General features: G+C 40.7%; 1 protein-coding gene across 1 annotated transcript; it reads left to right on the top strand.

Moving 5' to 3' along the window:
- The first annotated feature begins 248 nt into the window (after positions 1-248).
- On the top strand, positions 249-23327 carry LOC139370354 (zinc finger protein 345-like). The gene is made up of 5 exons (XM_071109778.1): positions 249-594; positions 1019-1116; positions 1225-1402; positions 7200-7866; positions 22679-23327. The coding sequence occupies exons 1-5, from the start codon at positions 249-251 to the stop codon at positions 23325-23327; spliced, it is 1938 nt and encodes a 645-aa protein (XP_070965879.1).
- Positions 23328-27372: the final 4045 nt, after the last annotated feature.

The raw sequence follows: 27372 nt of genomic DNA on the forward strand, positions 1-27372 counted from the left end.
CGTTTCAACCAATGCGGTGGTTTGCTAGCGAACATAGATCCGCAGCGTTTAAGCTCTTTAGTCTAATCTTGTGTATATTAATCTTAGTGTTTGAAACACAATTCTGTTTACGCATCTACTTGTTAATTTAAACGTAGTTTGCTTCTTAAATTAGCGAATGTGTTAACTTGATACTGCACAAGGCTAATCGCCCGGAGCATGAGGTCACGAAACTAGACGGAGAAAGATCTGGTGAAAGGAGAGGAAGAATGGACGAGGAGGCTATCACATTGAAACAAGAGGATGATATTACAGGGAAAGAGGAAGATGGGAAAGAGGTTGTCAGAGTGGAAAATGAGGAGGTAGAAGCATTCAGAATCAAAAAGGATGAAGATCCCGTAACATTGAAGAAAGAGAATATAGTGAAAGAAGAGGAAGAACCTTTCAGAATCAAAAATGAGGAAGATTCCGTAACATTGAAGGAGGAGAATGTAGCGAAAGAAGAGGAAGAACCTTTTGGAGTAAAAGAGGAAGAGGAGGATATCTCAATAAAAGAGGAGGAAGATGTTTTAGGAGTGAAAAAGGAGGAGGAGTCAGAATATCCGATTACCATCCGTGAGTACTGTCTTAAAAACAGGGGCACAAACGATGCAATTGTTGAACTAATGTGGTTTTAAATGGGGGATTCTACTGAAGTTCTACACTTGAATATGTTGTTCAGTACTGCCATTGGTACATATATATTTTTTAAATGAGATGTATTTTATTCTCCATGTGGTCTATATTAAAGCTCACTTCATCTTGTATAACAGGATTCTACAATCCAATTCTGGTGCATCATTTCTACTTAAAATATCAAAGGGATGTAAAAGCCACCCATTTCATGGAACGACCCTTTAACACTTGCATCACAAACAGTATTTTTTTTAAAGGCATAAATTTAGGCCCTTTTTAGACATATTAATGGCTCTGTTAAGACCCTATGATCGCAATAGAAGATCATAGGTTGACTGTCTGTTTGATGTTGTCATTCACACAGGAGAGAGACATGACGATCCTGGATCCTCTGGGGAGCCTCAACAACATCCTGATGCTGACGAGGCAGAGAAGAGTCTCTCCAGATCAGAACACCAGATGGTACAGCTTGGTCTGGTCTAGCATACAGCTTGCTCTATCTGGGTCTGGGCTGGGTTTCTGTAAAGCACATAATGACATGTGTCTGTGTCCCCTCTTTATGGTTACCAGGACAACACTAGCCCTTCCTCCCTCCCGGAGTCCCCGTGTCATGCCTCTCCCGGTAGCGCCTTACTGCTGGGTATGAAGAGGTTGTCTGTGCTGCTGGTGGACTGCAGGAAAACAATGGGGCTGAGTGGAACTGTGAGAGGAGGAGAAGAGAAGAAAGGATCAGATTTGACTCATCAAAGTAAGTGCTGTAGTTTAGTTTGAACAAATACAATAGATCTGCCCACCGGTATCTGTTACCAGGATAACCAGCAGAGTTCTGTTAGTTGACAGGAAGATAGACTGGTGTATATGGATGTTATGAATATCATAACACTGAAAAAGGATTCTGCCAATGAAAAGAGAGAAACCAATAGACCATATAAAACCTTGATGAAAGGTAGCTTTGGAGAGAAAGTTTCAAGATGATCCAATGTAAGGTGCTTGTTTTACAAAAACTTTTCCTTAAAACATTATAGATGTTACATTGCCTGTCGCAGTCAACGCCCCTATCTTTAAAAGACTGTAGAACAGGCAAACTAAACTCAGGACTTTGGTAATTAATTAACTAATACTGGAGGAAAGCTGTGATCAGGCTGCCTACTCAAGCAAAAGCTTCAAACTGTAACCAGTGCCGGCAACCTTGTTCAGGTTATCAATCAACCTACCAGGGTAGTGACAAACAGTAGAGGAATGAAATCATCAACATGGTTTGATCATATCTTTACTAATGCTGCAGAAATGGGTTTTAAAGCAGTATCCAGATCCACCAGATGTAGTGATCACAATATAGGAGCCATGTCTAGGAAAACCACAGTTCCAAAGGCTGGGACTAATATTGTGTTTAAGAGGTCATACATTTTTGCTATGTTGTTGATGTAAATAATATTTGTTGGTCCGTGGTGTGTAATGAGGAGCAACCAGACACTGCCCTTGACACGTTTGAAACTGCTTGTCCCAGTTACTAATAAGCAGCACCCATTAAGAAAATGGCTGTAAAAACTGTTAAATCCACGTGGATTGATGAGGAATTAAAAAATGGTATGATGAAGAGGGAGGCAAAAGAGATGGCATATAGGTCTGGCTGTATAACTGATTGGCAAAACTATTGCAAATTGAGAAATAATTTGACTAAACTGAATATAAAGAGTAACTACACTATGAAACAAAGATAAATGACATGAAGAATGATAGTAAAAATCTTTGGAGCATCTTCAATGAAATTTTGCGCAAATAAAATCAACAATGACAAGTCACTGGTGTCTGACAACGTGGATGGAAAATTGAGGATAATAGCGTCCGATATTGCCATTCCTATTTGCCTTGTCTTTAATTTAAGGCTAATAGAAAGTGTGTGCCCTCAGGCCTGGAGGGAAGCTAAAGTCATTCCACTACCCAAGAATAGTAAAGCTCCCTTTACTGGCTTAAATAGCCGACCAATCAGCCTGTTACCGACCCTTACAATTTTGGAAAAAAAATATTTGACCAGATACAATGCTATTTTACATTAAACAAATATAGACTTTTAGCTTATAGGGAAGTTAATTCAACAAGCACAGCACTTACAAGTGACTGATTGGCTGAGAGAAATTGATGATAAAAATGGCTTTACACCCCCTGCTATATTGTGGATAAAGAGTTTTTCTTTTAAAATGTAACCTTTATTTAACTAGGCAAGTCAGTTAAGAACAAATTATTTTTTTCAATGACGGCCTAGGACTGCCTTGTTCAGGGGCAGAACGACAGAGTTTTACCTTGTCAACTCGGGGATTCGATCCAGCAATCTTTCGGTTACTGGCCTACCGCTCTAACCACTAGGCTACCTGCCGCCCCAGAGCTACCTGTCTAACGGAACACAAAGAGTGTTCTTTAATGGAAGCCTGTACAACACAATCAAGGTAGAATCAGGAATTCCCCAGGGCAGCTGTTTGGCACCTACTTTTTTCAATCTTTACCAACAACATGCCAATGACATTTGAGTAAAGCCAGTGAGTCTATGTATGCGGATGACTCAACACTGTACACGTCAGCTACTACAGCGACTGAAATGACTGCAACACTTAACATAGAGCTGCAGTTAGTTTCAGAATGGGTGGCAAGGAATACATATTTCTGATTACCTTAAGTTACATGGCCTACTACGCTAATTCTGTAGCGGTATTGTTAGAGGGGGGTAAATATGAAGATTTTGTTGGGGCGCCAGGCAGGTATTAACCCTAGTTATTAAAGTTAGTTATTACCTATTATAACATTATTATTATTATTAAGTATTATTAAAACCGAAAGGATGAGAGTAGAATAGATAGAGTAGCGCTTCCAGACACATTCTAAACATGATGGAGACTTAAAGGAGGACTGTAGCATCTAATGATGAAACATTATGGAGTCTTAAAATAGGACTGTAGCATCTAATTATGAAACATGATGGAGTCTTAAAGGAGGACTGTAGCATCTGATGATGAAACATTATGGAGTCTTAAAGGAGGACTGTAGCATCTAATGATGAAACATTATGGAGTCTTAAAGGAGGACTGTAGCATCATGAGGTAGTCACCGGGAATTCATTTCAATTAATTGCCTTTTTAGAAGTTAAGTTGTGGAATTTCTTTCCCTATAACCTGTTTGGGATAGGGGGCAGTATTTTCACGTCCGGATGAAAAGCGTTCCCAAAGTAAACTACCTGCTACTCAGGCCCAGAAGCTAGGATATGCATATAATTGGTAGGTTTGGATAGAAAACACTCTAAAGTTTCTAAAACTGTTAAAATAATGTCTGTGTGTATATCATAACTTATTTGGCAGGTGAAACCCCGAGGACAAACCATCCAGGAGGAATTTTTTGTTGTTGAGGTGACTCTGTTTTCAAATGGTTTTGTGTGGCACTTGGTTGCAGTTCCTATTGCTTCCACTAGATGTCAACAGTCTTTAGAAATTGGTTGATGTTTTTCTTTAGAGAAATGAAGAAGTTCGGCTATTCAGAATGAGGGTCCAGCCTAGTGCTCTCTAATGTTTTGATGCGCGCTCCAGGTCACGCGCTTCACGTTGTTTTTATCCGGTATTGAACACAGTTTATCCCATCTTAAATTTTCTCGATTATTTACGTTTTAAAATACTTAAAGTTGGATTAGGAAAGTTGTTTGAAATGTTTGGACAGCATTTACAGGTATCGTATTAGATATTTTGTAGTCGTGCTGGGCGAGTTGGAACCAGTGTTTTTTTTTTAAATCAAACGCGGCAAATAAATGGACATTTTGGAGATATAATGACGGAATTAATCGAACAAAAGGACCATTTGCGATGTTTATGGGACATATTGGAGTGCCAACAGAAGAAGCTCTTCAAAGGTAAGGCACAAATTATATCATTATTTCTGAGGTTTGTGTCGCGCCTGGCGGGTTGAAATATGATTGTCGTGTGTTTGTTTGATGGGGTGCTGTCCTCAGATAATCGCATGGTTTGCTTTTGCCGTAAAGCCTTTTTGGCATCTGACACGGTGGCTAGATTAACAAGGAGTTAAGCTTTGCACTTGTGAATGCATGAAAGTTAAATATTTCTAATAAAATAAAATAAATACTTTGCATTCTGAAATTTCACCGGATGTTGTCAACGTTCCGCTTGCGGAATCCCTAGCCATAACAGGTGTCAACGGACAAAGAATCTTAATAGAAAATATTAATATTCATGAAATCACAAGTGAAATATAGTGAAACACAGCTTAGCCTTTTGTTAATAACCCTGTCATCTCAGATTTTAAAATTATGCTTTACAGCCAAAGCAAGACAAGCATTTGTGTAAGTTTATCGATAGCATAGCATTATGTCCAGCTAGCAGCAGGGAGCTTGGTCACGAAAATCAGAAAAGCAATCAAATTAAATCGTTTACCTTTGATGAGCTTCGGATGTTTTCACCCACGAGACTCCCAGTTAGACAGCAAATGTTAATTTTGTTCAATAAAGATTATTTTTTATAGCCAAAATACCTCCGTTTATTCTTCACGTTTTGTTGAGAAATCCACCGGAAGTTGCGGTCACGACAACGCCGAAAAAAACCTCAAAATTAGATCCATAATATCGGCAGAAACATGGCAAACATTTTTTATAATCAATCCTCTAGGTGTTTTTCAAATATCTATTCGATAATATATCAACCGGGACAATTGGCTTTTCACTAGGAGCGAGAGGCACAATGGCCGCCTTTGTCTATTACGCACAAATCACTCTGAGAGCCACCACCTGACCACTGACGCAATGTTGTCGTTCACGCTCATTTTTCAAAACAAAAGCCTGAAACTATGTCTAGTGACTGTAGACACATTAGGGAAGCCATAGTAAAAGGAAGCTGGTTGATATCCCTCTCAATGGTAAATAGGGATGCATAGGAACGCAGAGGTTTCAAAATAGGAGTCACTTCCTGATTGGATTTTTCTCAAGCTTTCGCCTGCAATATCAGTTCTGTTATATTCACAGACAATATTGAGTGTTTTCTATCCTAAGCTGCCAATTATATGCATATTCTAGCACCTGGTCCTGAGAAATAGCCTGTTTACTTTGGGAACGTTATTTTTCCATAAATTAAAATAGTGCCCCCTAGTTTCAAGAGTTAATGTGCCATAACAGGTTTTAATGTGTTGAGCCAATCAGTTGTGTTGTGACAAGGTAGGGGGGTATACAGAAGATAGCCCTATTGGGTAAAAGGTGAAGTCCATATTATGTCAAGAACAGCTCAAATAAGCAAAGAGAAGCAACAGTCCATCATTACTTTAAGGACCACCACAAGAATGGAAGACCCAGAGTTACTTCTGATGCATAAGTTCATTAGAGTTACCAGACTTAGAAATTGCAGCCCAAATAAATGCTTCACAAAGTTCAAGCAAGAGACACATCTCAACATCATCGGTTCAGAGGAGACTGCGTGAATCAGGCCTTCATGTTCGAATTTCTGCAAGGAAACCACTACTAAAGGACACCAATAAGAAGAAGAGACTTGCTTGGGCCAAGAAACATGAGCAATGGACATTAGACCGGTGAATATCTGTCCTTGGGTCTGATGAGTCCAAATGTGAGATTTTTGGTTCCGAGCGTCATGTCTTTGTGAGACGAGGAGTAGATGAACAGATTATCTCCGCATGTGTGGTTCCCACCGTGAAGCATGGAGGAGGAGATGTGATGGTGTGCGGGTGCTTTGCTATTGACAATGTCAGTGATTTATTTATTCAAGTCACACTTAACCAGCATGACTACCACAGCATTCTGCAGCGATATGCCATCCCATCTGGTTTGGGCTTAGTCCCACTGTCATTTGTTTTTCAACAGGACAATGACCCAACATACTTCAGGCCGTGTAATTTGACCAAGATGCTATTTGACCAAGAAGGAGAGTGATGGAGTGCTGCATCAGATGATCTGGCCTACACAATCCCCCGACCTCAACCAAATCGAGATAGTTTGGGATGAGTTGGATCGCAGAGTAAAGGAAAAGCAGCCTACAAGTTCAAAATGTTGAAAATCTGTGAATGTCTAAATAAGAAATTGGTCCATTTAAACAGCAATGTGTCGAACCCTTTCAACAACGGGGAGATGTTACTGATGTGCTTTGTATCTGCGACGTAAAAACAAGTTTTGGACTTCCACACAAAATGAATTCTTTAGTTATTTTATGTTTAAGGAAGTGTGTAGGTCACATTATGTATCATACAGCTATGAATGTTATATACTTAGAACCAACTGTTCAATTGGAATCCAGCGACGTCTGTGTCTTCAGTGTCCTAGAACTGTCTAGGTTTTTGTGTTCTGACTTGTAAAACAGGATGAATAAAATAAGTAATGTAAACATAGCAGTAATTACCGGGAAGCTCTGCATTTGTTTTAAAATCACACTAAGATTGTTAAAACTGGCCTCAGGTTATTGAGAGATCTGATTAGGATTTACTCTCGTAGCAAGGTTGTTTTATCATGTGGTTTCATTCGGGTCTCTATTTAAAAATAACACTATCTTTGGCAGGAGAAAGACCAGACTCAGAGGAACCAGAGCCAGGGACGTCCAAACCAGCAAGACGACACCAGTGCTCCCACTGTGGAAAGAGTTGTAACCAGAAAGCACACCTGAAACAACACGAGAGGATACACACAGGGGAGAAGCCTTACCACTGCTCCCAATGTGGAAAGTGTTTCAGCCAGTCTTGGGAGCTGAAACGACACGAGAGAATACACACAAGAGAGAAGCCTTACCACTGCCCCCAATGTGGAAAGTGTTTCAACCAGTCTTGGGAGCTGAAACAACACGAGAGAATACACACCGGAGAGAAGCCTTACCACTGCTCCCAGTGTGGAAAGCGTTTCAACCATTCAGGGCAGCTGAATCAGCATGAGAGAATACACACAGGAGAGAAGCCTTACCACTGCTCCCAATGTGGGAGGTGTTTCAACCGGTCGGGGGCGCTGAAACAACACGAGAGAATACACACAGGAGAGAAGCCTTACCACTGCTCCCAATGTGGGAGGTGTTTCAACCAGTCGGGGGCGCTGAAACAACACGAGAGAATACACACAGGAGAGAAGCCTTACCACTGCTCCCAATGTGGAAAGAGTTTCAACCAGTCGGGGGTTCTGAAACAACACGAGAGAATACACACAGGAGAGAAGCCTTACCACTGCTCGCAATGTGGAAAGTGTTTCGACCGGTCGGGGAAGCTGAAACAACATGAGATAATACACACAGGAGAGAAGCCCTACCGCTGCTCCCAATGTGGAAAGTGTTTCAACCGGTCGGGGAATCTGAAACAACATGAGAGAATACACACACAAAAAAAAAGTTCAGACTGTGGGAAAACATATTACTCATAAGTCACTTAAACGTCATTAGAGAATCCACACAGGAGAGAGAAATTACTTCTCTTAGCGTGTATGTTGATATTTCACATCACATTGACTTAAAAATCATCAGAGAACAGTGCTCCCGTTGTCTTATATTGTTGACTGACAATGTGTTTACCTGTCTTTACCAGATGAAATTAAATGGTACAGGGTATACTCAAACATATATTTGTTTGTTTCTATTAGAAAACATGAATTGAATATGGAGTCTGTCAGTTTGAATATAAAGCAGATCAGGTTCCTTCTTTTAAATTGTCCTTTTTTTAAACTCTGTGTGTTTATCTGTGTGTGTCATTCCTCCAGCACTACAGATAATCAAGTGATATTTGGATGTGATGCATTAGTTCCATTGTTGACATTTGCATTGTTGGCCCACTGATGATTTAATGAAATGAAAATGTTCAGACTCTGTAATGGAAAATGTTAATTGTTTGTGTGTCCACATAACTGAGTATGTGACTAACCTTGTGAAACTGTATTATAAGCTCCTGTTCTTGGGAGTATCATCCTGTGTTGCAAACCAATTTGCACCTGTGTCCTTGTATGAATAAAGTCCCGCCCAGGAACAGGAAACTATAAAGATATGTGCTAATCACCCAATGCTTCAGGAATTCAGACTGTCTACACTGCGCTGTGTAACTCCGTTTGTTATTCTCTCTGAGCTCAGAAATAAAGAATCTTGGTTTGACTTGGACTCCAGCAGATCCTGATTTTATAAATCCACCACAACTCTCCCACAGATTGCTGTTTATCATTGTCTCAATGAAGAGTTCCTCTTTCGACTTTCCTGGGGGCATTTACAACGCTCCCACTGGTTGAATAAACATTGTTACCCGATTGATGAGATTATTATGGATGAGAGCAATTATTTTATTTGTCAAATGGCAACCAGAATAAGACCCTCAAAATGCATTGGAATTGAGCATCAAGCTCATCACATGTATTTTCACCACCCTGTGAAGTTCATAACTTATTTCATCTGTAGCCTAATAAACTACATGGTTTTCCAAGTTTTAGAGGGAGGACCACACAACATATCATCACGTGACTCCAAGTTAACTAAGACATGATGGTTATTATATAAATATTTGTACATAAAGGAGTTTCCACCTCCATTTCTCACTAAAACGTTTTTACTGACACAACCCACCATGTCAAACGAACTAACTGTCTGTCGCCATTTACAAAAATGTTCAGGCATAACCTGTTTCCGTCAGCCCAGTCATTACTTTTGAAATGGTTGGATCAATATCCACCTTCATGATATGGATGAAGCCTGATTTGGAATGTCTGAGTAGTTCTATATGATGTCATAATTCACCCCTCTGATAATCAAGTGATATTTGGAATGTATGAGTAGTTCTATCTGATGTCATAATTCACCCCTCTGATAATCAAGTGATATTTGGAATGTATGATAGTGATACATTTGTTACTTACAGGGCACCACTGCCCCTGACCAGCTGAATGCAGGTGGGCTCTCCTGTCAACATGGGGCTCCTGCTGCAGGTAGCCTAGCGATTAACAGTGTTGGGCCAGTAACTGAAAGATCCCTTGTTTGAATCCCAGAGAGGACTAGGTGGAAAATCTGTCAATGTGCCCTTGAGGGCTGCAACAGGAGCCTCATGTTGACAGGAGAGCCCACCTGCACTCAGCTGGCCAGGTGTCTTAACAGGAACAAGCTTGGCACACCTGTATTTTTTCCCATTCTTCTCTGCAGATCCTCTCAACCTCTGTCAGGTTGGATGGGGAGCGTCGCTGCACAGCTATTTTCAGGTCTCTCCAGAGATGTTCGATCGGGTTCAAGTCCAGGCTCTGGCTGGGCCACACAAGGACATTCAGAGACTTGTCCCGAAGCCACTTCTGCGTTGTCCTTTGTCTGTGTGCTTAGGGTTGTTGTCCTGTTGGAAGGTGAACCTTTGCCCCAGTCTGAGGTCCTGCGTGCTCTGGAGCAGGTTTTCATCAATTATCTCTCTGTACTTTATTTTTATTTTATTTATTTATTATTGAACCTTTATTTAACTTGGCAAGTCAGTTAAGAACAAATTCTTATTTACAACGGCGGCCAACCAGAAGGCCTCCTATGGTGGCTGGGATTCAAAACAAGGATACATCCCTAGCCAAGGTCCTTCTTCAGTGGCTTCTTCCTTGCTGAGCGGCCTTTCAGGTTATGTTGATATAGGACTCATTTTACAATGGATATAGATATTTTTGTACCTGTTTCCTCCAGCATCTTCACAAGGTCCTTTGCTGTTGTTCTGGGACTGGTTTGCACTTTTCGCACCAACGTATGTTGATCTCTAGGAGACAGAACAAGTCTCCTTCCTGAGCGGTATGACGGCTGTGTGGTCCCATGGTGTTTATACTTGCATATACTATAGTTTGTCAACAAGACATTTGTGGAGTGGTTTAAAACCGAGTTTTAATGACTCCAACCTAAGCGTATGTAAACATCCCTTGTATAGCCTCCACTCTGTACTGGTACCCCCTGTATATAGCCTCCACATTGACTCGGTACTGGTACCTCCTGTATATAGCCTCCACATTGACACTGTACTGGTACCTCCTCTATATATATCCTCTGATTGAGAACCAATCTAGGCAACCATAGACTTACCTAGACACCTAACATGAACACAACCCCATAAATCTAATAAACCCCTAGACAAGACGAAACACATAAATCACCCATGTCACACCCTGGCCTAACCAAAATAATAAAGAAAACAAAGATAACTAAGGACAGGGCGTGACAGTACCCCCCCCCCCCCCCCCCCAAAGGTGCGGACTCCCGGCTGCACACCTAAACCCATAGGAGAGGGTCTGGGTGGGCGTCTGCCATAGTCTTAGTCCGCTTTCCTAGCGTCATTTGAGTGGCGACCCTCGCCGCCGACCTTGGCCTAGTAACCCTAACAAAGGGCCCACCTGGACTGAGGGCTGCCTCATTACTGAGGAAGCTCAGGACCGAGGGGTAGCTCAGGCCTGAGCTACCCCTCGGTACTGAGCTACTTTTTAAAACTTTTTATTTTGGGAATATTTTCTCAACCCTTATTTTTCTTATCTACGTTGTTGGTTAAGGGCTTGTCAGTAAGCATTTCACGTTAAGATCTACACCTGTTGTATTCAGCGCATGTGACAAATAATATTTGATTGTAACTAAATATGCAGTTTCAATGTTACGGTCTTTGATACAATTATATTTTTGAAACTCAGGCTGTGTGTTTATCTGCGTCATTCCTTGATCATTCCTTGTGGTCCTGTAGCTCAGTTGGTGGAGTATAGTGCTTGTTAAACCAGGGTAGTGGGTTTGATTCCTGGGACCACCCATATGTAAAGTGTTTGCACACATGACTGCAAATCCCTTTAGATTAAAGTGTCTGCTACATTGCAGATGTATCCACTGATTATACCAAACATTTCGAACACCTTCCTAATATGGAGTTGGACCCTCCCCTTTTCCCCTCAGAACAGCCTCAATTCGTCGGGGCATGGACTCTACAAGGTGTCGAAAACATTCCACAGGGATGCTGGCCCATGTTGACTCCAATGCTTCCCAAAATTGTGTCAAGTTGGCTGGGTGTCCTTTGGGTGCAGTGGGGTCTCCTCAGAGGAGGAAGGGGAGAACCATCGTCCTCAGTTATTTTCAGAAAAATTAAAATGGTAAAATATTTAAAAGTGGTCCTTTTTAGATAAAACTATACTAAATATAATCACGTCACCAAATAATTTATTAAAACATACTATTTTGCATCCTCCTCTAGGTACATTGACTTCAATACAAAACCTTGGAGGATTATGGTTCTCAAGGCTTCCATAGACTTACACTGTTATTATGACAACTTCCGGAGGACATCCTCCAACACATCAGAGCTCTTGCAGCATGAACTGACATGATGTCCAACCAATGAAAGGATCAGATAATGTATCTAGTACTGAAAGCATAAGCTACAGCTAGCTAGCACTGCAGTGCATAACATGATGTATCTAGTACTGAAAGCATAAGCTACAGCTAGCTAGCACTGCAGTGCATAACATGTGGTGAGTAGTTGACTAAAAGAGAGAAAAATACAATAGTTGAACAGTTTTGAACAAATTATTTTATTCCAAAATGAAGGAGAAGCGAGAGAGATATTTCGTCATTTATTTTCCACTTTCAGTTTCACTTACTTAGCTAGCAAATGCAGCTATCTAGTTTAGTCTACTCAAACACTTGGCTCAAACAGAGCGATGCTATGTTAGCTAGCTGGCTATGTCTATCCAACACAACACTGGAACTCTTCCAAGTCAAGGCAAGCTTTTGGTTTTACTAATTTATTGCCACTGGGACCCGCCAAGGTAAGTGCTAAACTGCTTACTGACTGTACACTGTAACGTTACTGCATGATTGTAGCAGGTTTACTAACGAGTTAGTTATATTAGCTCTGTTGACTATGATGTTACTTTAGCTAATATGGTGACAACAATGTAAGCTGTGTGTTTCAGTTATGAAATGGTTTGGCTTGGAAAGGTTTTTTCTCCTGGTGACATACAGCTGATGTGTTGTGCATTGAAGTACAGAAACAAAGGGAGAAGGTGATAAGAGGAGATGCAAGCACATGGATGCAAGAAGGAATACAACGTGTCTGTAATGAAAGTGAACTGTGTTTATGCATGATCAGGGGTGTTTTCATTCCGCCGATTCTGTTGACAAACGTTTCTTAAATGGAACAAAACGGGGATAAACATACCTGAATTTGTCCAGTGATATCTCTATTTCAGCTAGATGCAGGCGAGAGTGTGCAAGGCAGTATTGAATGTGTCACTGTCTGTCTATGTGTCACTGTCTGTCATCGCAAAATTTTCTCTCGACCTGTGTGAACCTACATTCTAAACTTTAATTCATAGGCTAGGTTGCTACCTCATGATGGGTATAGGGACAATTAGAGTATCATGTAGTAGCCTAAACCTATTGGTGTTACATTGAACAGGGTGAGTGAAATATGAATGACAGTCGTCCAATATGCTGTAATAGAATTAAGGCCATGCTCATGAAAAAACAAATCGTCCTGCCTCATCTTAAACGGACCTCCACTGTTTGGGTGGTGGACCACTCTTGGTACACATGGGAAACTGTTGAGCTGAAAAACCCAGCAGCATTGCAGTTCTTGACACAAACTGGCGCGCCTGGCACCTACTACCATGCCCCGTGCAAAGTAACTTAAATATTTTGTCTTCCCCATTTACTCTCCAAATGGCACACATGCACAATCCATGTCTCATGTCTCAAGGCTTAAAAATCCTTATTTAACCTGTCTCCCCCCTTCATCTACACGGATTGAAGTGGATTTAACTAGTGACATCAGTAAAGGATCATAGCTTTAGCCTGGATTCACCTAGTCTTTCTAAGTCATGGTCACGTTACCCACTCCAGTCAGCAGATGGCGATGAGCGTCTTTCAGGTGACTCTTCTTGCGTGACGTATAATAGACTGGACGGGACGCTTCTTCAGGAACAACACGGCTACTCTTTCAACCACGTCGGTAGCTTGCTAGCCAACATAAAACTGAAAGATTGACGTTTTAGACCATGCTAATGTACATTATCTAATCTCAGTGTTTTAAACGAGTTTCGGTTGACGTATCAACTGGTTCAATTTGCAAACGTGTTAAAGATTGATACTGAGCCTAGCACTAGGCTAGACGCTAATGCTAGCTAGCTAACATCCCTGACCATGAGCTCACTAAACTACTCCTCCCTTGCTAATGAAGAGGGGGTCGGCTGTATGGAGAAAGAATCTTTCAGAATGAAAAAGGAGGAAGAGGCTGTTATAGTGAAAGAAGAGAAAGAACCGTTTAGAGAGGAAGATGATGCTATCTCAATAAAGGTGAAGGAGGAAGACGTTTTGGGAGTGAAAGAGGAGGAGACAGAAGATCAGATTAACACCAGTGAGTACTGTCTTCAACAGGGACACAAACTATGCCGTTGTTGAACTAATGTGTGGTTTTAAAGTGGCATTCTACTGAAGTTCTACACTTGAATATGTTGTTCAGTACTGTAGGAATTGTTAAAGGGTCAATCTGCCATTGGTTCATATATTTTAGTATTATTTAGTATTAAAGTATTTGTGCATCATCTACATATTCATATTACACTTCTACGTCTGTGTACCGGAAATAATTAGTTGTAAGACGTAAGAGAAAATGCATCAGCTTATTGTTAAATAATTATGACGTTCTTTCCAATACAAAAAGTGTAGTAACTATTGTTTCCAAACTGCGTTACCCACTCCAGCCAGCAGATGGCGATGTGTGTCTTTCAGTTGACTCTTCTTTCGTGACGTATAATGGACTGGAGGGACGCTTCTTCAGGAACAACAAGCCGCAAACTCTTTCAACCACGTCGGTAGCTTGCTAGCCAACATAAAAGTGAAAGATTGACGCTTTAGACCATCTTAATGTACATTATCTAATCTCAGTGTTTTAAACACAGTTCTGTTGACGTATTAACTGGTTAACTGTAACCTAATTTGCAAACTTGTTAAAGATTGATGCTGAGCCTAGCACTAGGCTAGTCGCTAATGCTAACTAGCTAGCTAACATCCCTGACCATGAGCTCATTAAAGTACTCATCCCCTGCTATAGAAGAGGAGGTCTGCTGTTTGGAGAAAGAAGTTCTGGCGCTGAACATTGAAGAAGAGGATGAGGTTACAGTGAAAGAAGAGAAAGAAGCTTTTAGAATGAAAAAGGAGGAAGATGAGACTGTTATAGTGAAGGAAGAAGATGCTGTTATAGTGGAAGAACATTTCAGAATGAAAAAGGAGGAAGAGGAGACTGTTATAGTGAAGGAAGAAGATGCTGTTATAGTGGAAGAACATTTCAGAATGAAAAAGGAGGAAGAGGAGGCTGTTATAGTGAAGGAAGAAGATGCTGTTATAGTGGAAGAACATTTCAGAATGAAAAAGGAGGAAGAGGAGACTGTTATAGTGAAAGAAGAGAAAGAACCGTTTAGAGAGGAAGAGGATGCTATCTCAATAAAGGTGAAGGAGGAATACGTTTTTGGAGTGAAAGAGGAGACAGAATATCAGATTAACACCAGTGAGTACTGTCTTAAACAGGGACACAAACTATGCCGTTGTTGAACTAATGTGTGGTTTTTAAGTGGCATTCTACTGAAGTTCTACACTTGAATATGTTGTTCAGTACTGTAGGAATTGTTAAAGGGTCAATCTGCCATTGGTTCATATATTTTAGGGACTTTTCAATTCGATGTATTGAATTCTCCATGTGGCCTATATTAAAGTTCCCCTCATCTAATATAACAGGCTTTTAAAATTCTATATTGGTGCATATTTTCTACTTAAAATAACAAAAGCCACCCATTTTGTGGAACGACCCTTTTACATTTGCATCACAAACAATATTTTAGGAAATCATGATGAAAGTGGCCATTTTAGACATATGCATGCCTCTTGTAAGACTCTATGATTGCAATAGATGGTCATAAGTTTACCATCTGTTTGATGTTCTCATTCACACAGGAGAGACACATGACTATCGTGGATCCTCTGGGAAGCCTCAACAACATCCTGATGCTGACGAGGAAGAGAAGAGTCTCTCCAGATCAGAACACCAGATGGTACAGCTTGGTCTGGTCTAGCATACAGCTTGGTCTGGTCTAGCATACAGCTTTCTCTATTGGGGTCTGGGCTGGGTTTCTGTAGAGCACTTCATGACAACAGTGACATCAGCATCCATAATGATGTGCGTCTGTGTCCCCTCTTTATGGTTACCAGGACAACGCTAGCCCTTCCACCCTCTCGGAGTCCCCGTGTCATGCCTCTCCTGTTAGCACCTTGCTGCTGGTGGACTGCAGGAAAACAATGGGGCTGAGTGGAACTGTGGGAGGAGGAGAAGAGAGGAAAGGATCAGATTTGACTCAAAGTAAGTTCTGTAGTTTAGTTTGAACAAATAAATAGATATATTCATTGGTATCTGTTACCACGACAACCAGCAGAGTTCTGTTCGTTGTCAGGAAGATAGACTGGTGTATATGGATGTTATGAATATCATAACACTGAAAAAGGATTCTGCCAATGAAAAGAGAGAAAGCAGTAGACCATATAAAACCTTGATTAAAGTCAGCTTTGGAGAGAAAGTTTCAAGATGATCCATTGTAAGGTGCTTGTTTTACAAAAACGTTTTCTCAAAACATTATGGATGTTACATTGCCTGTCCCAGTCAACCCCCCTATCTTTACTAGACTGTAGAACAGGCAAACTAAACTCAAGACACTGTTAATTAATTAACTAATACTGGAGGAAAGCTGTGATCAGGCTGCCTACTGCTTCGAACTGTAACCAGTGCCTGCAACCTGGTTCAGGTTATCAATCAACCTACCAGGGTAGTTACAAACAGTAGAGAAATTGAATCAAAATATTTTGATCTTATCTTTACTATTGCTGCAGAAATGTGTTTGAAAGCAGTATCCAAATTCATTGGATGTTGTGATCACAATATAGTAGTCATATCTAGGAAAACCAAAGTTCCAAAAGGCTGGGCCTAATGTTCTATATAAGAGGTCATACAATTGTTTGTGGTGATTCCTATGTTGTTGATGTTATTAGGTTGTTTTTTTTCACAGTAATTAACTCACGGACACTAGAGAAGCTTTAACCAAGTTTAATTATTCCCAAAGGTTCTGTACATCTGTAATTCAGACAACCCAACATTTGTTCCATCCAGATATATATCCCACTTAAGACACTCCTCCTTCTCTCCAATCCTTACATCTTATGGTTCCACAGGAAGAGAGTTAAGAGGGTAACAGGATACCAGACCTTTATCTCCCTGATGAGAATCTGTCCTGACCTCTCCTTCATCTAATCCACAGATGTTCGTCTGCCTCCCCTGTTTCACACTTTGCTCTCCTCTCGTCCACCCAACACATTCCAAAGCCACCTGTCTTTCTTCAGAGAACCATTAACTTCTGACATAACAGCCAGTCTCTTTCACTTCCTATCACTTCTTTAATGTCTCCATGTTCAAAGTTTGGCCGATTCCAACAATGAAAACAATATTTGTTGGTCCGTGGTGTGTAATGACGAGCAACCAGACGCTGCCCTTGACACGTTTATGAAATTACTAATAAGCATGCACCCATTAAGAAAATGACTAAAAACTGTTAAATCCACGTGGATTGATGAGGAATTTAAAAATGGTATGATGAAGAGGGAGGCAAAAGAGATGGCATATAGGTCTGGCTGAATAACTGATTGGCAAACCTATTGCAAATTGAGAAATCATGTGACTAAACTGAATCAAAAGAAGAAACTACACTATGAAACAAAGATAAATGACATGAAGAATGATTGTAAAAAGCTTTGGAACACCTTCAATTAAATTTTGGGTAAAAAAATCAACAATGGCATGGTGTCTGACAACGTGGATGGAAAATGATTGAGGATAATAGCGGCCGATATTGCCAGTTCTATTCGCATTATCTTCAATTTAAGCCCACTAGAAAGTGTGTTCCCTAGTGAGACAGCATAGGATAACACAGCATTATCGGCATAATTCATCGTTCAGCTTTGTCTCCTAAAACATGATAGTTTTCTCAAACTCAGAACCATAAACCAATCCTCCAGGCATATATCAAATCCATCCTATCTTGACAAGATCACAGAGACACACTGACTGGCACACAGACATTGTGGAGCCAAGAGATACACGCTTGACCTCTCCCCTCTCTCCGGCCCAAACAACTTAGTCTTGACATAGAACAGATACTGCAACCCCGCCACAGTATTATACAAAAATAACATTCTGATGAGAAGTAACTTACAAACATATGATGAATATAAAACATCTATGTTACCAACCAATTCTGATTATTCCCCAACACCTGTCTAACAGAACACAGTGTTCTTTAATGGAAGCCTGTACAACAACATCAAGGTAGAATCAGGAATTCCCCAGGGCAGCTGTTTGGCACCTTCTTTTTTCAATCTTTACCAACAACATGCCAGTGACATTTAAGTAAAGACAGTGTGTCTATGTATGCGGATGACTCAACACTGTACACGTCAGCTACTACAGCGACTGAAATGACTGCAACATTTAACATAGAGCTGCAGTTAGTTTGAGAATGGGTGGCAAGGAATAAGTTAGTCCTAAATATTTCTGATCACCTTAAGTTACATGGCCTACTACGCTAATTCTGTAGCGGTGGGGGGTAAATATGAAGATTTTGTTGGTGCTCCAGGCAGGTATTAACCCTAGTTATTAAAGTTAGTTATTACCTATTCTAACATTGTTATTATTATTATTAAATATTATTAAATCCGAAAGGATGAGAGTAGAATAGATAGAGTAATGCTTCCAGACATATTCTAAACATGGTGGAGACTTAGAGGACTGTAGCATCTAATGATGAAGCATTATGGAGTCTTAAAGGAGGACTGTAGCATCTAATGATGAACCATTATGGAGTCTTAAAGGAGGACTGTAGCATCATGAGGTAGTCACCGGGAATTCATTTCAATTAACATGTGTGCCTTTTTTAGAAGTTGAGTTGTGGAATTTCTTTCCTTATAACCTGTTTGGGATAGAGGGCAGTATTTTCACGTCTGGATGAAAAGCGTTCCCAAAGTAAACTACCTGCTACCTGCCCAGAAGCTAGGATATGCATATAATTGGTAGGTTTGGATAGAAAACACTCTAAAGTTTCTAAAACTGTTAAAATAATGTCTGTGAGTATATCATAACTTATTTGGCAGGTGAAACCCAGAGGACAAACCATCCAGGAGGAATTTTTTGTTGTTGAGGTGACTCTGTTTTCAAATGGTTTTGTGTCGCACTTGGTTGCAGTTCCTATTGCTTCCACTAGATGTCAACAGTCTTTAGAAATTGGTTGATGTTTTTCTTTAGAGAAAGTTCGGCTATTCAGAACGAGGGTCCAGCCTAGTGCTCTCTAATGTTTTGATGCGCGCTCCAGGTCACGCGCTTCACATTGTTTTTATCCGGTATTGAACACAGTTTATCCCATCTTAAATTTTCTCGATTATTTACGTTTTAAAATACCTAAAGTTGGATTAGGAAAGTTGTTTCAAATATTTGGACAGCATTTACAGGTATCGTATTAGATATTTTGTAGTCATGCTGGGCGAGTCGAAACCAGTGTTTTTTTTTTAATCAAACGCGCCAAATAAATGGACATTTTGGAGATATAACGACGGAATTAATCGAACAAAAGGACCATTTGTGATGTTTATGGGACATATTGGAGTGCCAAAAGAAGAAGCTCTTCAAAGGTAAGGCACGAATTATATCGTTATTTCTGAGGTTTGTGTCGCGCCTGGCGGGTTGAAATATGATTGTCGTGTGTTTGTTTGATGGGGTGCTGTCCTCAGATAATCGCATGGTTCGCTTTTGCCGTAAAGCCTTTTTGAAATCTGACACGGTGGCTAGATTAACAAGAAGTTAAGCTTTGCACTTGTGAATGCATGAAAGTTAAATATTTCTAATAAATAAAAAAATACTTTGCACTCGGCAATTTCACAGGATGTTGTCAACGTTCCGCTAGCAGGTTTTATTGTGTTTTAACCTTTTGGAACTACTCCTCCCGGATCCGGGAGAATTGTCATCAACTACACTAATTAGCATAACGCAACGGACAAAAAAATCTTACTAGAAAATATTCATTTTCATGAAATCACAAGTGAAATATAGTGAAACACAGCTTAGCCTTTTGTTAATCACCCTGTCATCTCAGATTTTGAAATTATGCTTTACAGCCAAAGCAAGACAAGCTTTAAGCTTTAAGTTTATCGATAGCCTAGCATAGCATTATGTCAAGCCAGCAGCAGGGAGCTTGGTCACGAAAATCAGAAAAGCAATCAAATTTAATTGTTTACCTTTGATGAGCTTCAGATGTTTTCACCCACGAGACTCCCAGTTAGACAGCAAATGTTAATTTTGTTCCATAAAGATTATTTTTTATAGCCAAAATACCTCCGTTTATTCTTCACGTTTTGTTGAGAAATTCACCGGAAGTTGCGGTCGCGACAACGAAACTATGTCTAGTGACTGTAGACACATTAGGGAAGCCATAGAAAAAGGAATATGGTTGATATCCCTTTCAATGGTCAATAGGGAATTATAGGAACGCAGAGGTTTCAAAATAAGAGTCACTTCCTGATTGGATTTTTCTCAGGCTTTCGCCTGCAATGTCAGTTCTGTTATATTCACAGACAATATTTTTACAGTTTTGGTAACTTTAGAGTGTTTTCTATCCTAAGCTGTCAATTATATGCATATTCTAGCACCTGGTCCTGAGAAATAGCCTGTTTACTTTGGGAACCTTATTTTTCCATAAATTAAAATAGTGCCCCCTAGCTTCAAGAGTTAATGTGCCATAACAGGTTTTAATGTGTTTGAGCCAATCAGTTGTGTTGCGACAAGGTAGGGGGGTATACAGAAGATAGCCCTATTGGGTTAAAGACGAAGTCCATATTATGTCAAGAACAGCTCAAATAAGCAAAGAGAAGCAACAGTCCATCATTACTTTAAAGACCACCACAAGAATGGAAGACCCAGAGTTACTTCTGATGCATAAGTTCATCAGAGTTACCAGCCTTAGAAATTGCAGCCCAAATAAATGCTTCACAAAGTTCAAGCAACATACACATCTCAACATCATCGGTTCAGAGGAGACTGCGTGAATCAGGCCTTCATGGACAAATTGCTGCAAGGAAACCACTACTAAAGCCCACCAATAAGAAGACTTGCTTGGGCCAAGAAACACGAGCAATGGACATTAGACCGGTGGATATCTGTCCTTGGGTTTGATGAGTCCAAATTTGAGATTTTTGGTTCCGAGCGTCATGTCTTTGTGAGACGAGGAGTAGATGAACAGATTATCTCCGCATGTGTGGTTCCCTCCGTGAAGCATGGAGGAGGAGATGTGATGGTGTGTGGGTGCTTTGCTATTGACAATGTCAGTGATTTATTTATTCAAGTCACACTTAACCAGCATGACTACCACAGCATTCTGCAGCGATATGCCATCCCATCTGGTAAGGGCTTAGTCCCACTGTCATTTGTTTTTTAACAGGACAATGACCCAACACACCTCCAGGCTGTGTAAGAGCTATTTGACCAAGAAGGAGTGCTGCATCAGATGACCTGGCCTCGACCTCACCCAAATCGAGATGATTTGGGATTAGTTGGATCGCAGAGTGAAGGAAAAGCAGCCTACAAGTTCTCAGCATATATGGGAACTCCTACAAGACTGTTGGAAAAGGATTCCAGAGAGAAAGCAAGGGTGGCAACTTTTGAAGAATAAAATATATATTTTGATTTAACACTTGTGGTTACTACATGATTCCATGTGTTTTTTAATAATTTTGATGTCTTTATTATTCTACAATGTAGAAAATAGTAAAAATAAAGAAAAACCCTTGAATGAGTAGGTGAGTCCAAACTTTTGTCTGGTACTGTACTTTAAATTCCCTGACAACAGCTCCAGTGGACATTCCTGCAGTCAGCATGCCAATTGCCCGCTCCCTCAGAGATCTGTGGCATTGTTGTGTGACCAAACTGCACATTTTCGAGTAGCCTTTTATTACCCCCAGCACAGGGTGCACCTGTGTAACAATCACGCTGTTCAATCAGCTTCTTGATATGCCACACCTGTTAGGTGGATGGATTATCTTGGCAAAGAATAAATGTTGACTAACAGGGATGTAAAAAATTCTGCAATCTTTTTTTTCAGCTCATGAAACATCCAACACTTTACATGTTGCGTTTATATTTTTGTTTATTGTTGTTACTATCAGTTTTAGGAACATTTACCCAAATACTTCACCTTATTTTTTACTTTACCCAAAATATGACCTCAGCGATAATCAAAATGTTGAAAATCTGTGAATGTCTAAATAAGAAATTGGTCCAATTAAACAGCAATGTGTCGAACCCTTTCAACAACGGGGAGATGTTACTGATGTGCTTTGTATCTGCGACGTAAAAACAAGTTTTGGACTTCCACACAAAATTACTTTAGTTATTTTATGTTTAAGGGAGTGTGTAGGTCACATTATGTATCATACAGCTATGAAAGTTATATATTTATAACCACCTGTTCATTGGAATGCAGTGACGTTTGTGTCTTCAGTGTCCTAGAACTGTCTAGGTATTTGTGTTCTGACTTGTAAAACAGGATGAATAAAATAAGTAATGTAAACATAGCAGTAATTACCAGGAAGCTCTACAAAACTGGCCTCAGGTTATTGAGAGATCTGATTTAGGATTTACCCTCGGAGCAAGGTTGTTTTATCATGTGGTTTCATTCGGGTCTCTATTTAAAAATAACACTATCTTTGGCAGGAGAAAGACCAGACTCAGAGGAACTAGAGCCAGGGATGACCAAACCAGCAAGACGACACCAGTGCTCCCAGTGTGGACAGCGTTTCAACCAAAAGGCAACCCTGAAACAACACGAGAGAATACACACAGGAGAGAAGCCTTACCACTGCTCCCAGTGTGGAAAGAGTTTTTACAATTTAGGGAACCTGAAACAACATGAGAGAATACACACAGGGGAGAAGCCTTACCACTGCTCCCAATGTGGAAGGTGTTTCAACCAATCGGGGGCGCTGAAACAACATGAGAGAATACACACAGGAGAGAAGCCTTACCACTGCTCCCAATGTGGAAGGTGTTTCAACCACTCGGGGGCGCTGAAACAGCATGAGAGAATACACACAGGAGAGAAGCCTTACCACTGCTCCCAGTGTGGAAAGTGTTTCAACCAGTCAGGGAAGCTGAAACAGCATGAGAGAATACACACAGGAGAGAAGCCTTACCACTGCTCCCAGTGTGGAAAGAGTTTTTACGATTTAGGGAACCTGAAACAACATGAGAGAATACACACAGGAGAGAAGCCTTACCACTGCTCCCAGTGTGGAAAGTGTTTCAGCCATTCAGGGAAGCTGGAACAGCATGAGAGAATACACACTGGAGAGAAGCCTTACCACTGCTCCCATTGTGGAAAGTGTTTCAACCGGAAAGCATGCCTGAACCAACACGAGAGAATACACACAGGAGAGAAGCCTTACCACTGCTCCCATTGTGGAAAGCGTTTCAACCAAAGAGGAAACCTGAAAAAACATGAGAATACACACAGGAGAGAAGCCTTGCCACTGCTCCCAGGGTGCAAACCATTTGCCCATTTAGGAAGCCTGAAAGAACACATTAGACTGCACACAAAGGAGAAGGCTTAGAAAATCTCAGACTGTGGGAAAACATATTACTCATAAGTCACTTAAACATCATTAGAGAATTCACACAGGAGAGAGAAATGACTTCTCTTAGCGTGTATGTTGATATTTCACATCACATTGACTTAAAATTCATCAGAGAACATACACAGTGCTCCCGTTGTCTTATATTGTTGACTGACAATGTGTTTACCTGTCTTTACCATATGAAATTAAATGGTACAGGGTATACTCAAACATATATTTGTTTGTTTTTATTAGAAAACATGAAGTGAATATGGAGTCTGTCAGTTTGAATATAAAGGAGATCAGGTTCCTTGTTTTAAATTGTCCTTTTTTAAAACTCTGTGTGTTTATCTGGGTGTGTCATTCCTCCAGCACTACAGATAATCAAGTGATATTTGGATGTGATGCATTAGTTCCATTGTTGACATTTGCATTGTTGGCCCACTGATGATTTAATGAAATGAAAATGTTCAGACTCTGTAATGGAAAATGTTAATTGTTTGTGTGTCCACATAACTGAGTATGTGACTAACCTTGTGAAACTGTCCTATTATAATCTCCTGTTCTTGGGACTATCATTCTGTGTTGCAAACCAATTTGCACCTGTGTCCTTGTATGAATAAAGTCCCGCCCAGGAACAGGAAACTATAAAGATATGTGCTCATCACCCAATGCTTCAGGAATTCAGACTGTCTACACTGCGCTGTGTAACTCTGTTATTCTCTCTGAGCTCAGAAATAAAGAATCTTGGTTTGACTTGGACTCCAGCAGATCCTTATTTTATAATATCCACCACAACTCTCCCACAGATTGCTGTTTATCATTGTCTCAATGAAGAGTTCCTCTTTCGACTTTCCTGCGGGCATTTACAACGCTCCCACTGGTTGAATAAACATTGTTACCCGATTGATGAGATTATTATGGATGAGAGCAATTATTTTATTTGTCAAATTGCAACCAAGCATCTGTCATCATGTCACCCTCAAAATGTATTGGAATGGAGCATCAAGCTCATTACATGTAGTTTCACTACCCTGTGAAGTTCATAACTTATTTCATCTGTAGCCTAATAAACTACATGGTTTTCCAAGTTTTAGAGTGAGGACCACACAACATATCATCGCGTGACTCCAAGTTAACTAAGACATGATGGTTATTATATAAATATTTGTACATAAAGAAGTTTCCATCGCCATTTCTCACTAAAACGTTTTTACTGACACAACCCACCATGTCAAACGAACTAACATATCGTCTGTCACCATTTATAAAAATGTTCAGGCATAACCTGTTTCCATCAGCCCAGTCATTACTTTTGAAATGGTTGGATCAATATCCACCTTCATGATGTGGATGAAGCCTGATTTGGAATGTCTGAGTAGTTCTATATGATGTCATAATTCACCCCTCTGATAATCAAGTGATATTTGGAATGTCTGAGTAGTTCTATATGATGTCATAATACACCCCTTTGATAGTGATACATTTGTTACTTACAGAGCACCACTGCCCCTGACCAGCTGAATGCAGGTGGGCTCTCCTGTCAACATGGGGCTCCTGCTGCAGGTAGCCTAGCGGTTAACAGTGTTGGGCCAGTAACTGAAAGATCCCTTGTTTGAATCCCAGAGAGGACTAGGTGGAAAATCTGTCAATGTGCCCTTGAGGGCTGCAACAGGAGCCTCATGTTGACAGGAGAGCCCACCTGCACTCAGCTGGCCAGGTGTCTTAACAGGAACAAGCTTTGGCACACCTGTATTTTTTCCCATTCTTCTCTGCAGATCCTCTCAACCTCTGTCAGGTTGGATGGGGAGCGTCGCTGCACAGCTATTTTCAGGTCTCTCCAGAGATGTTCGATCGGGTTCAAGTCCAGGCTCTGGCTGGGCCACACAAGGACATTCAGAGACTTGTCCCGAAGCCACTTCTGCGTTGTCCTTTGTCTGTGTGCTTAGGGTTGTTGTCCTGTTGGAAGGTGAACCTTTGCCCCAGTCTGAGGTCCTGCGTGCTCTGGAGCAGGTTTTCATCAATTATCTCTCTGTACTTTATTTTTATTTTATTTATTTATTATTGAACCTTTATTTAACTTGGCAAGTCAGTTAAGAACAAATTCTTATTTACAACGGCGGCCAACCAAAAGGCAAAAGGCCTCCTATGGTGGCTGGGATTCAAAACAAGGATACATCCCTTACCAAGGTCCTTCTTCAGTGGCTTCTTCCTTGCTGAGCGGCCTTTCAGGTTATGTTGATATAGGACTCATTTTACTATGGATATAGATATTTTTGTACCTGTTTCCTCCAGCATCTTCACAAGGTCTTTTGCTGTTGTTCTGGGACTGGTTTGCACTTTTCGCACCAACGTATGTTGATCTCTAGGAGACAGAACAAGTCTCCTTCCTGAGCGGTATGACGGCTGTGTGGTCCCATGGTGTTTATACTTGCATATACTATAGTTTGTCAACAAGACATTTGTGGAGTGGTTTAAAACCGAGTTTTAATGACTCCAACCTAAGCGTATGTAAACATCCCTTGTATAGCCTCCACTCTGTACTGGTACCCCCTGTATATAGCCTCCACATTGACTCGGTACTGGTACCTCCTGTATATAGCCTCCACATTGACTCTGTACTGGTACCCCCTGTATATAGTCTCCACATTGACTCTGTACTGGTACCTCCTGTATATAGCCTCCACATTGACTCTGTACTGGTACCTCCTGTATATAGCCTCCACATTGACTCTGTACTGGTACCCCCTGTATATAGTCTCCACATTGACTCTGTACTGGTACCTCCTGTATATAGCCTCCACATTGACTCTGTACTGGTACCCCCTGTATATAGTCTCCACATTGACTCTGTACTGGTACCTCCTGTATATTGACTCTGTACTGGTACCTCCTGTATATTGCCTCTGTACTGGTACCTCCGGTATATAGTCGCCACATTGACTCTGTACTGGTACCCCCTGTATATAGTCTCCACATTGACTCTGTACTGGTACCTCCTGTATATTGACTCTGTACTGGTACCTCCTGTATATTGACTCTGTACTGGTACCTCCTGTATATTGACTCTGTACTGGTACCTCCTGTATATTGACTCTGTACTGGTACCTCCTGTATATTGACTCTGTACTGGTACCTCCTGTATATTGACTCTGTACTGGTACCTCCTGTATATTGACTCTGTACTGGTACCTCCTGTATATAGCCTCCACATTGACACTGTACTGGTACCTCCTCTATATATATCCTCTGATTGAGAACCAATCTAGGCAACCATAGACTTACCTAGACACCTAACATGAACACAACCCCATAAATCTAATAAACCCCTAGACAAGACGAAACACATAAAACCCTAACAAAGGGCCCACCTGGACTGAGGGGTGCCTCATTACTAAGGAAGCTCAGGACCGAGGGGTACCTCAGGCCTGAGCTACCCCTCGGTACTGAGCTACTTTTTAAAACTTTTTATTTTGGGAATATTTTCTCAACCCTTATTTTTCTTATCTACGTTGTTGGTTAAGGGCTTGTCAGTAAGCATTTCACGTTAAGATCTACACCTGTTGTATTCAGCGCATGTGACAAATAATATTTGATTGTAACTAAATATGAAGTATGTCAGTTTCAATGTTACGGTCTTTGATACAATTATATTTCTGAAACTCAGGCTGTGTGTGTTTATCTGCGTCATTCCTTGATCATTCCTTGTGGTCCTGTAGCTCAGTTGGTGGAGTATAGTGCTTGTTAAACCAGGGTAGTGGGTTTGATTCCTGGGAACACCCATATGTAATGTGTTTGCACACATGACTGCAAATCCCTTTGGATAAAAGTGTCTGCTAAATTGCAGATGTATCCACTGATTATACCAAACATCTGGAACACCTTCCTAATATGGAGTTGGACCCTCCCCTTTTCCCCTCAGAACAGCCTCAATTCGTCGGGGCATGGACTCTACAAGGTGTCGAAAGCATTCCACAGGGATGCTGGCCCATGTTGACTCCAATGCTTCCCACAATTGTGTCAAGTTGGCTGGGTGTCCTTT

This window comes from Oncorhynchus clarkii, chromosome 17, assembly GCF_045791955.1.
Source record: "Oncorhynchus clarkii lewisi isolate Uvic-CL-2024 chromosome 17, UVic_Ocla_1.0, whole genome shotgun sequence".
Lineage (NCBI taxonomy): Eukaryota > Metazoa > Chordata > Actinopteri > Salmoniformes > Salmonidae > Oncorhynchus > Oncorhynchus clarkii.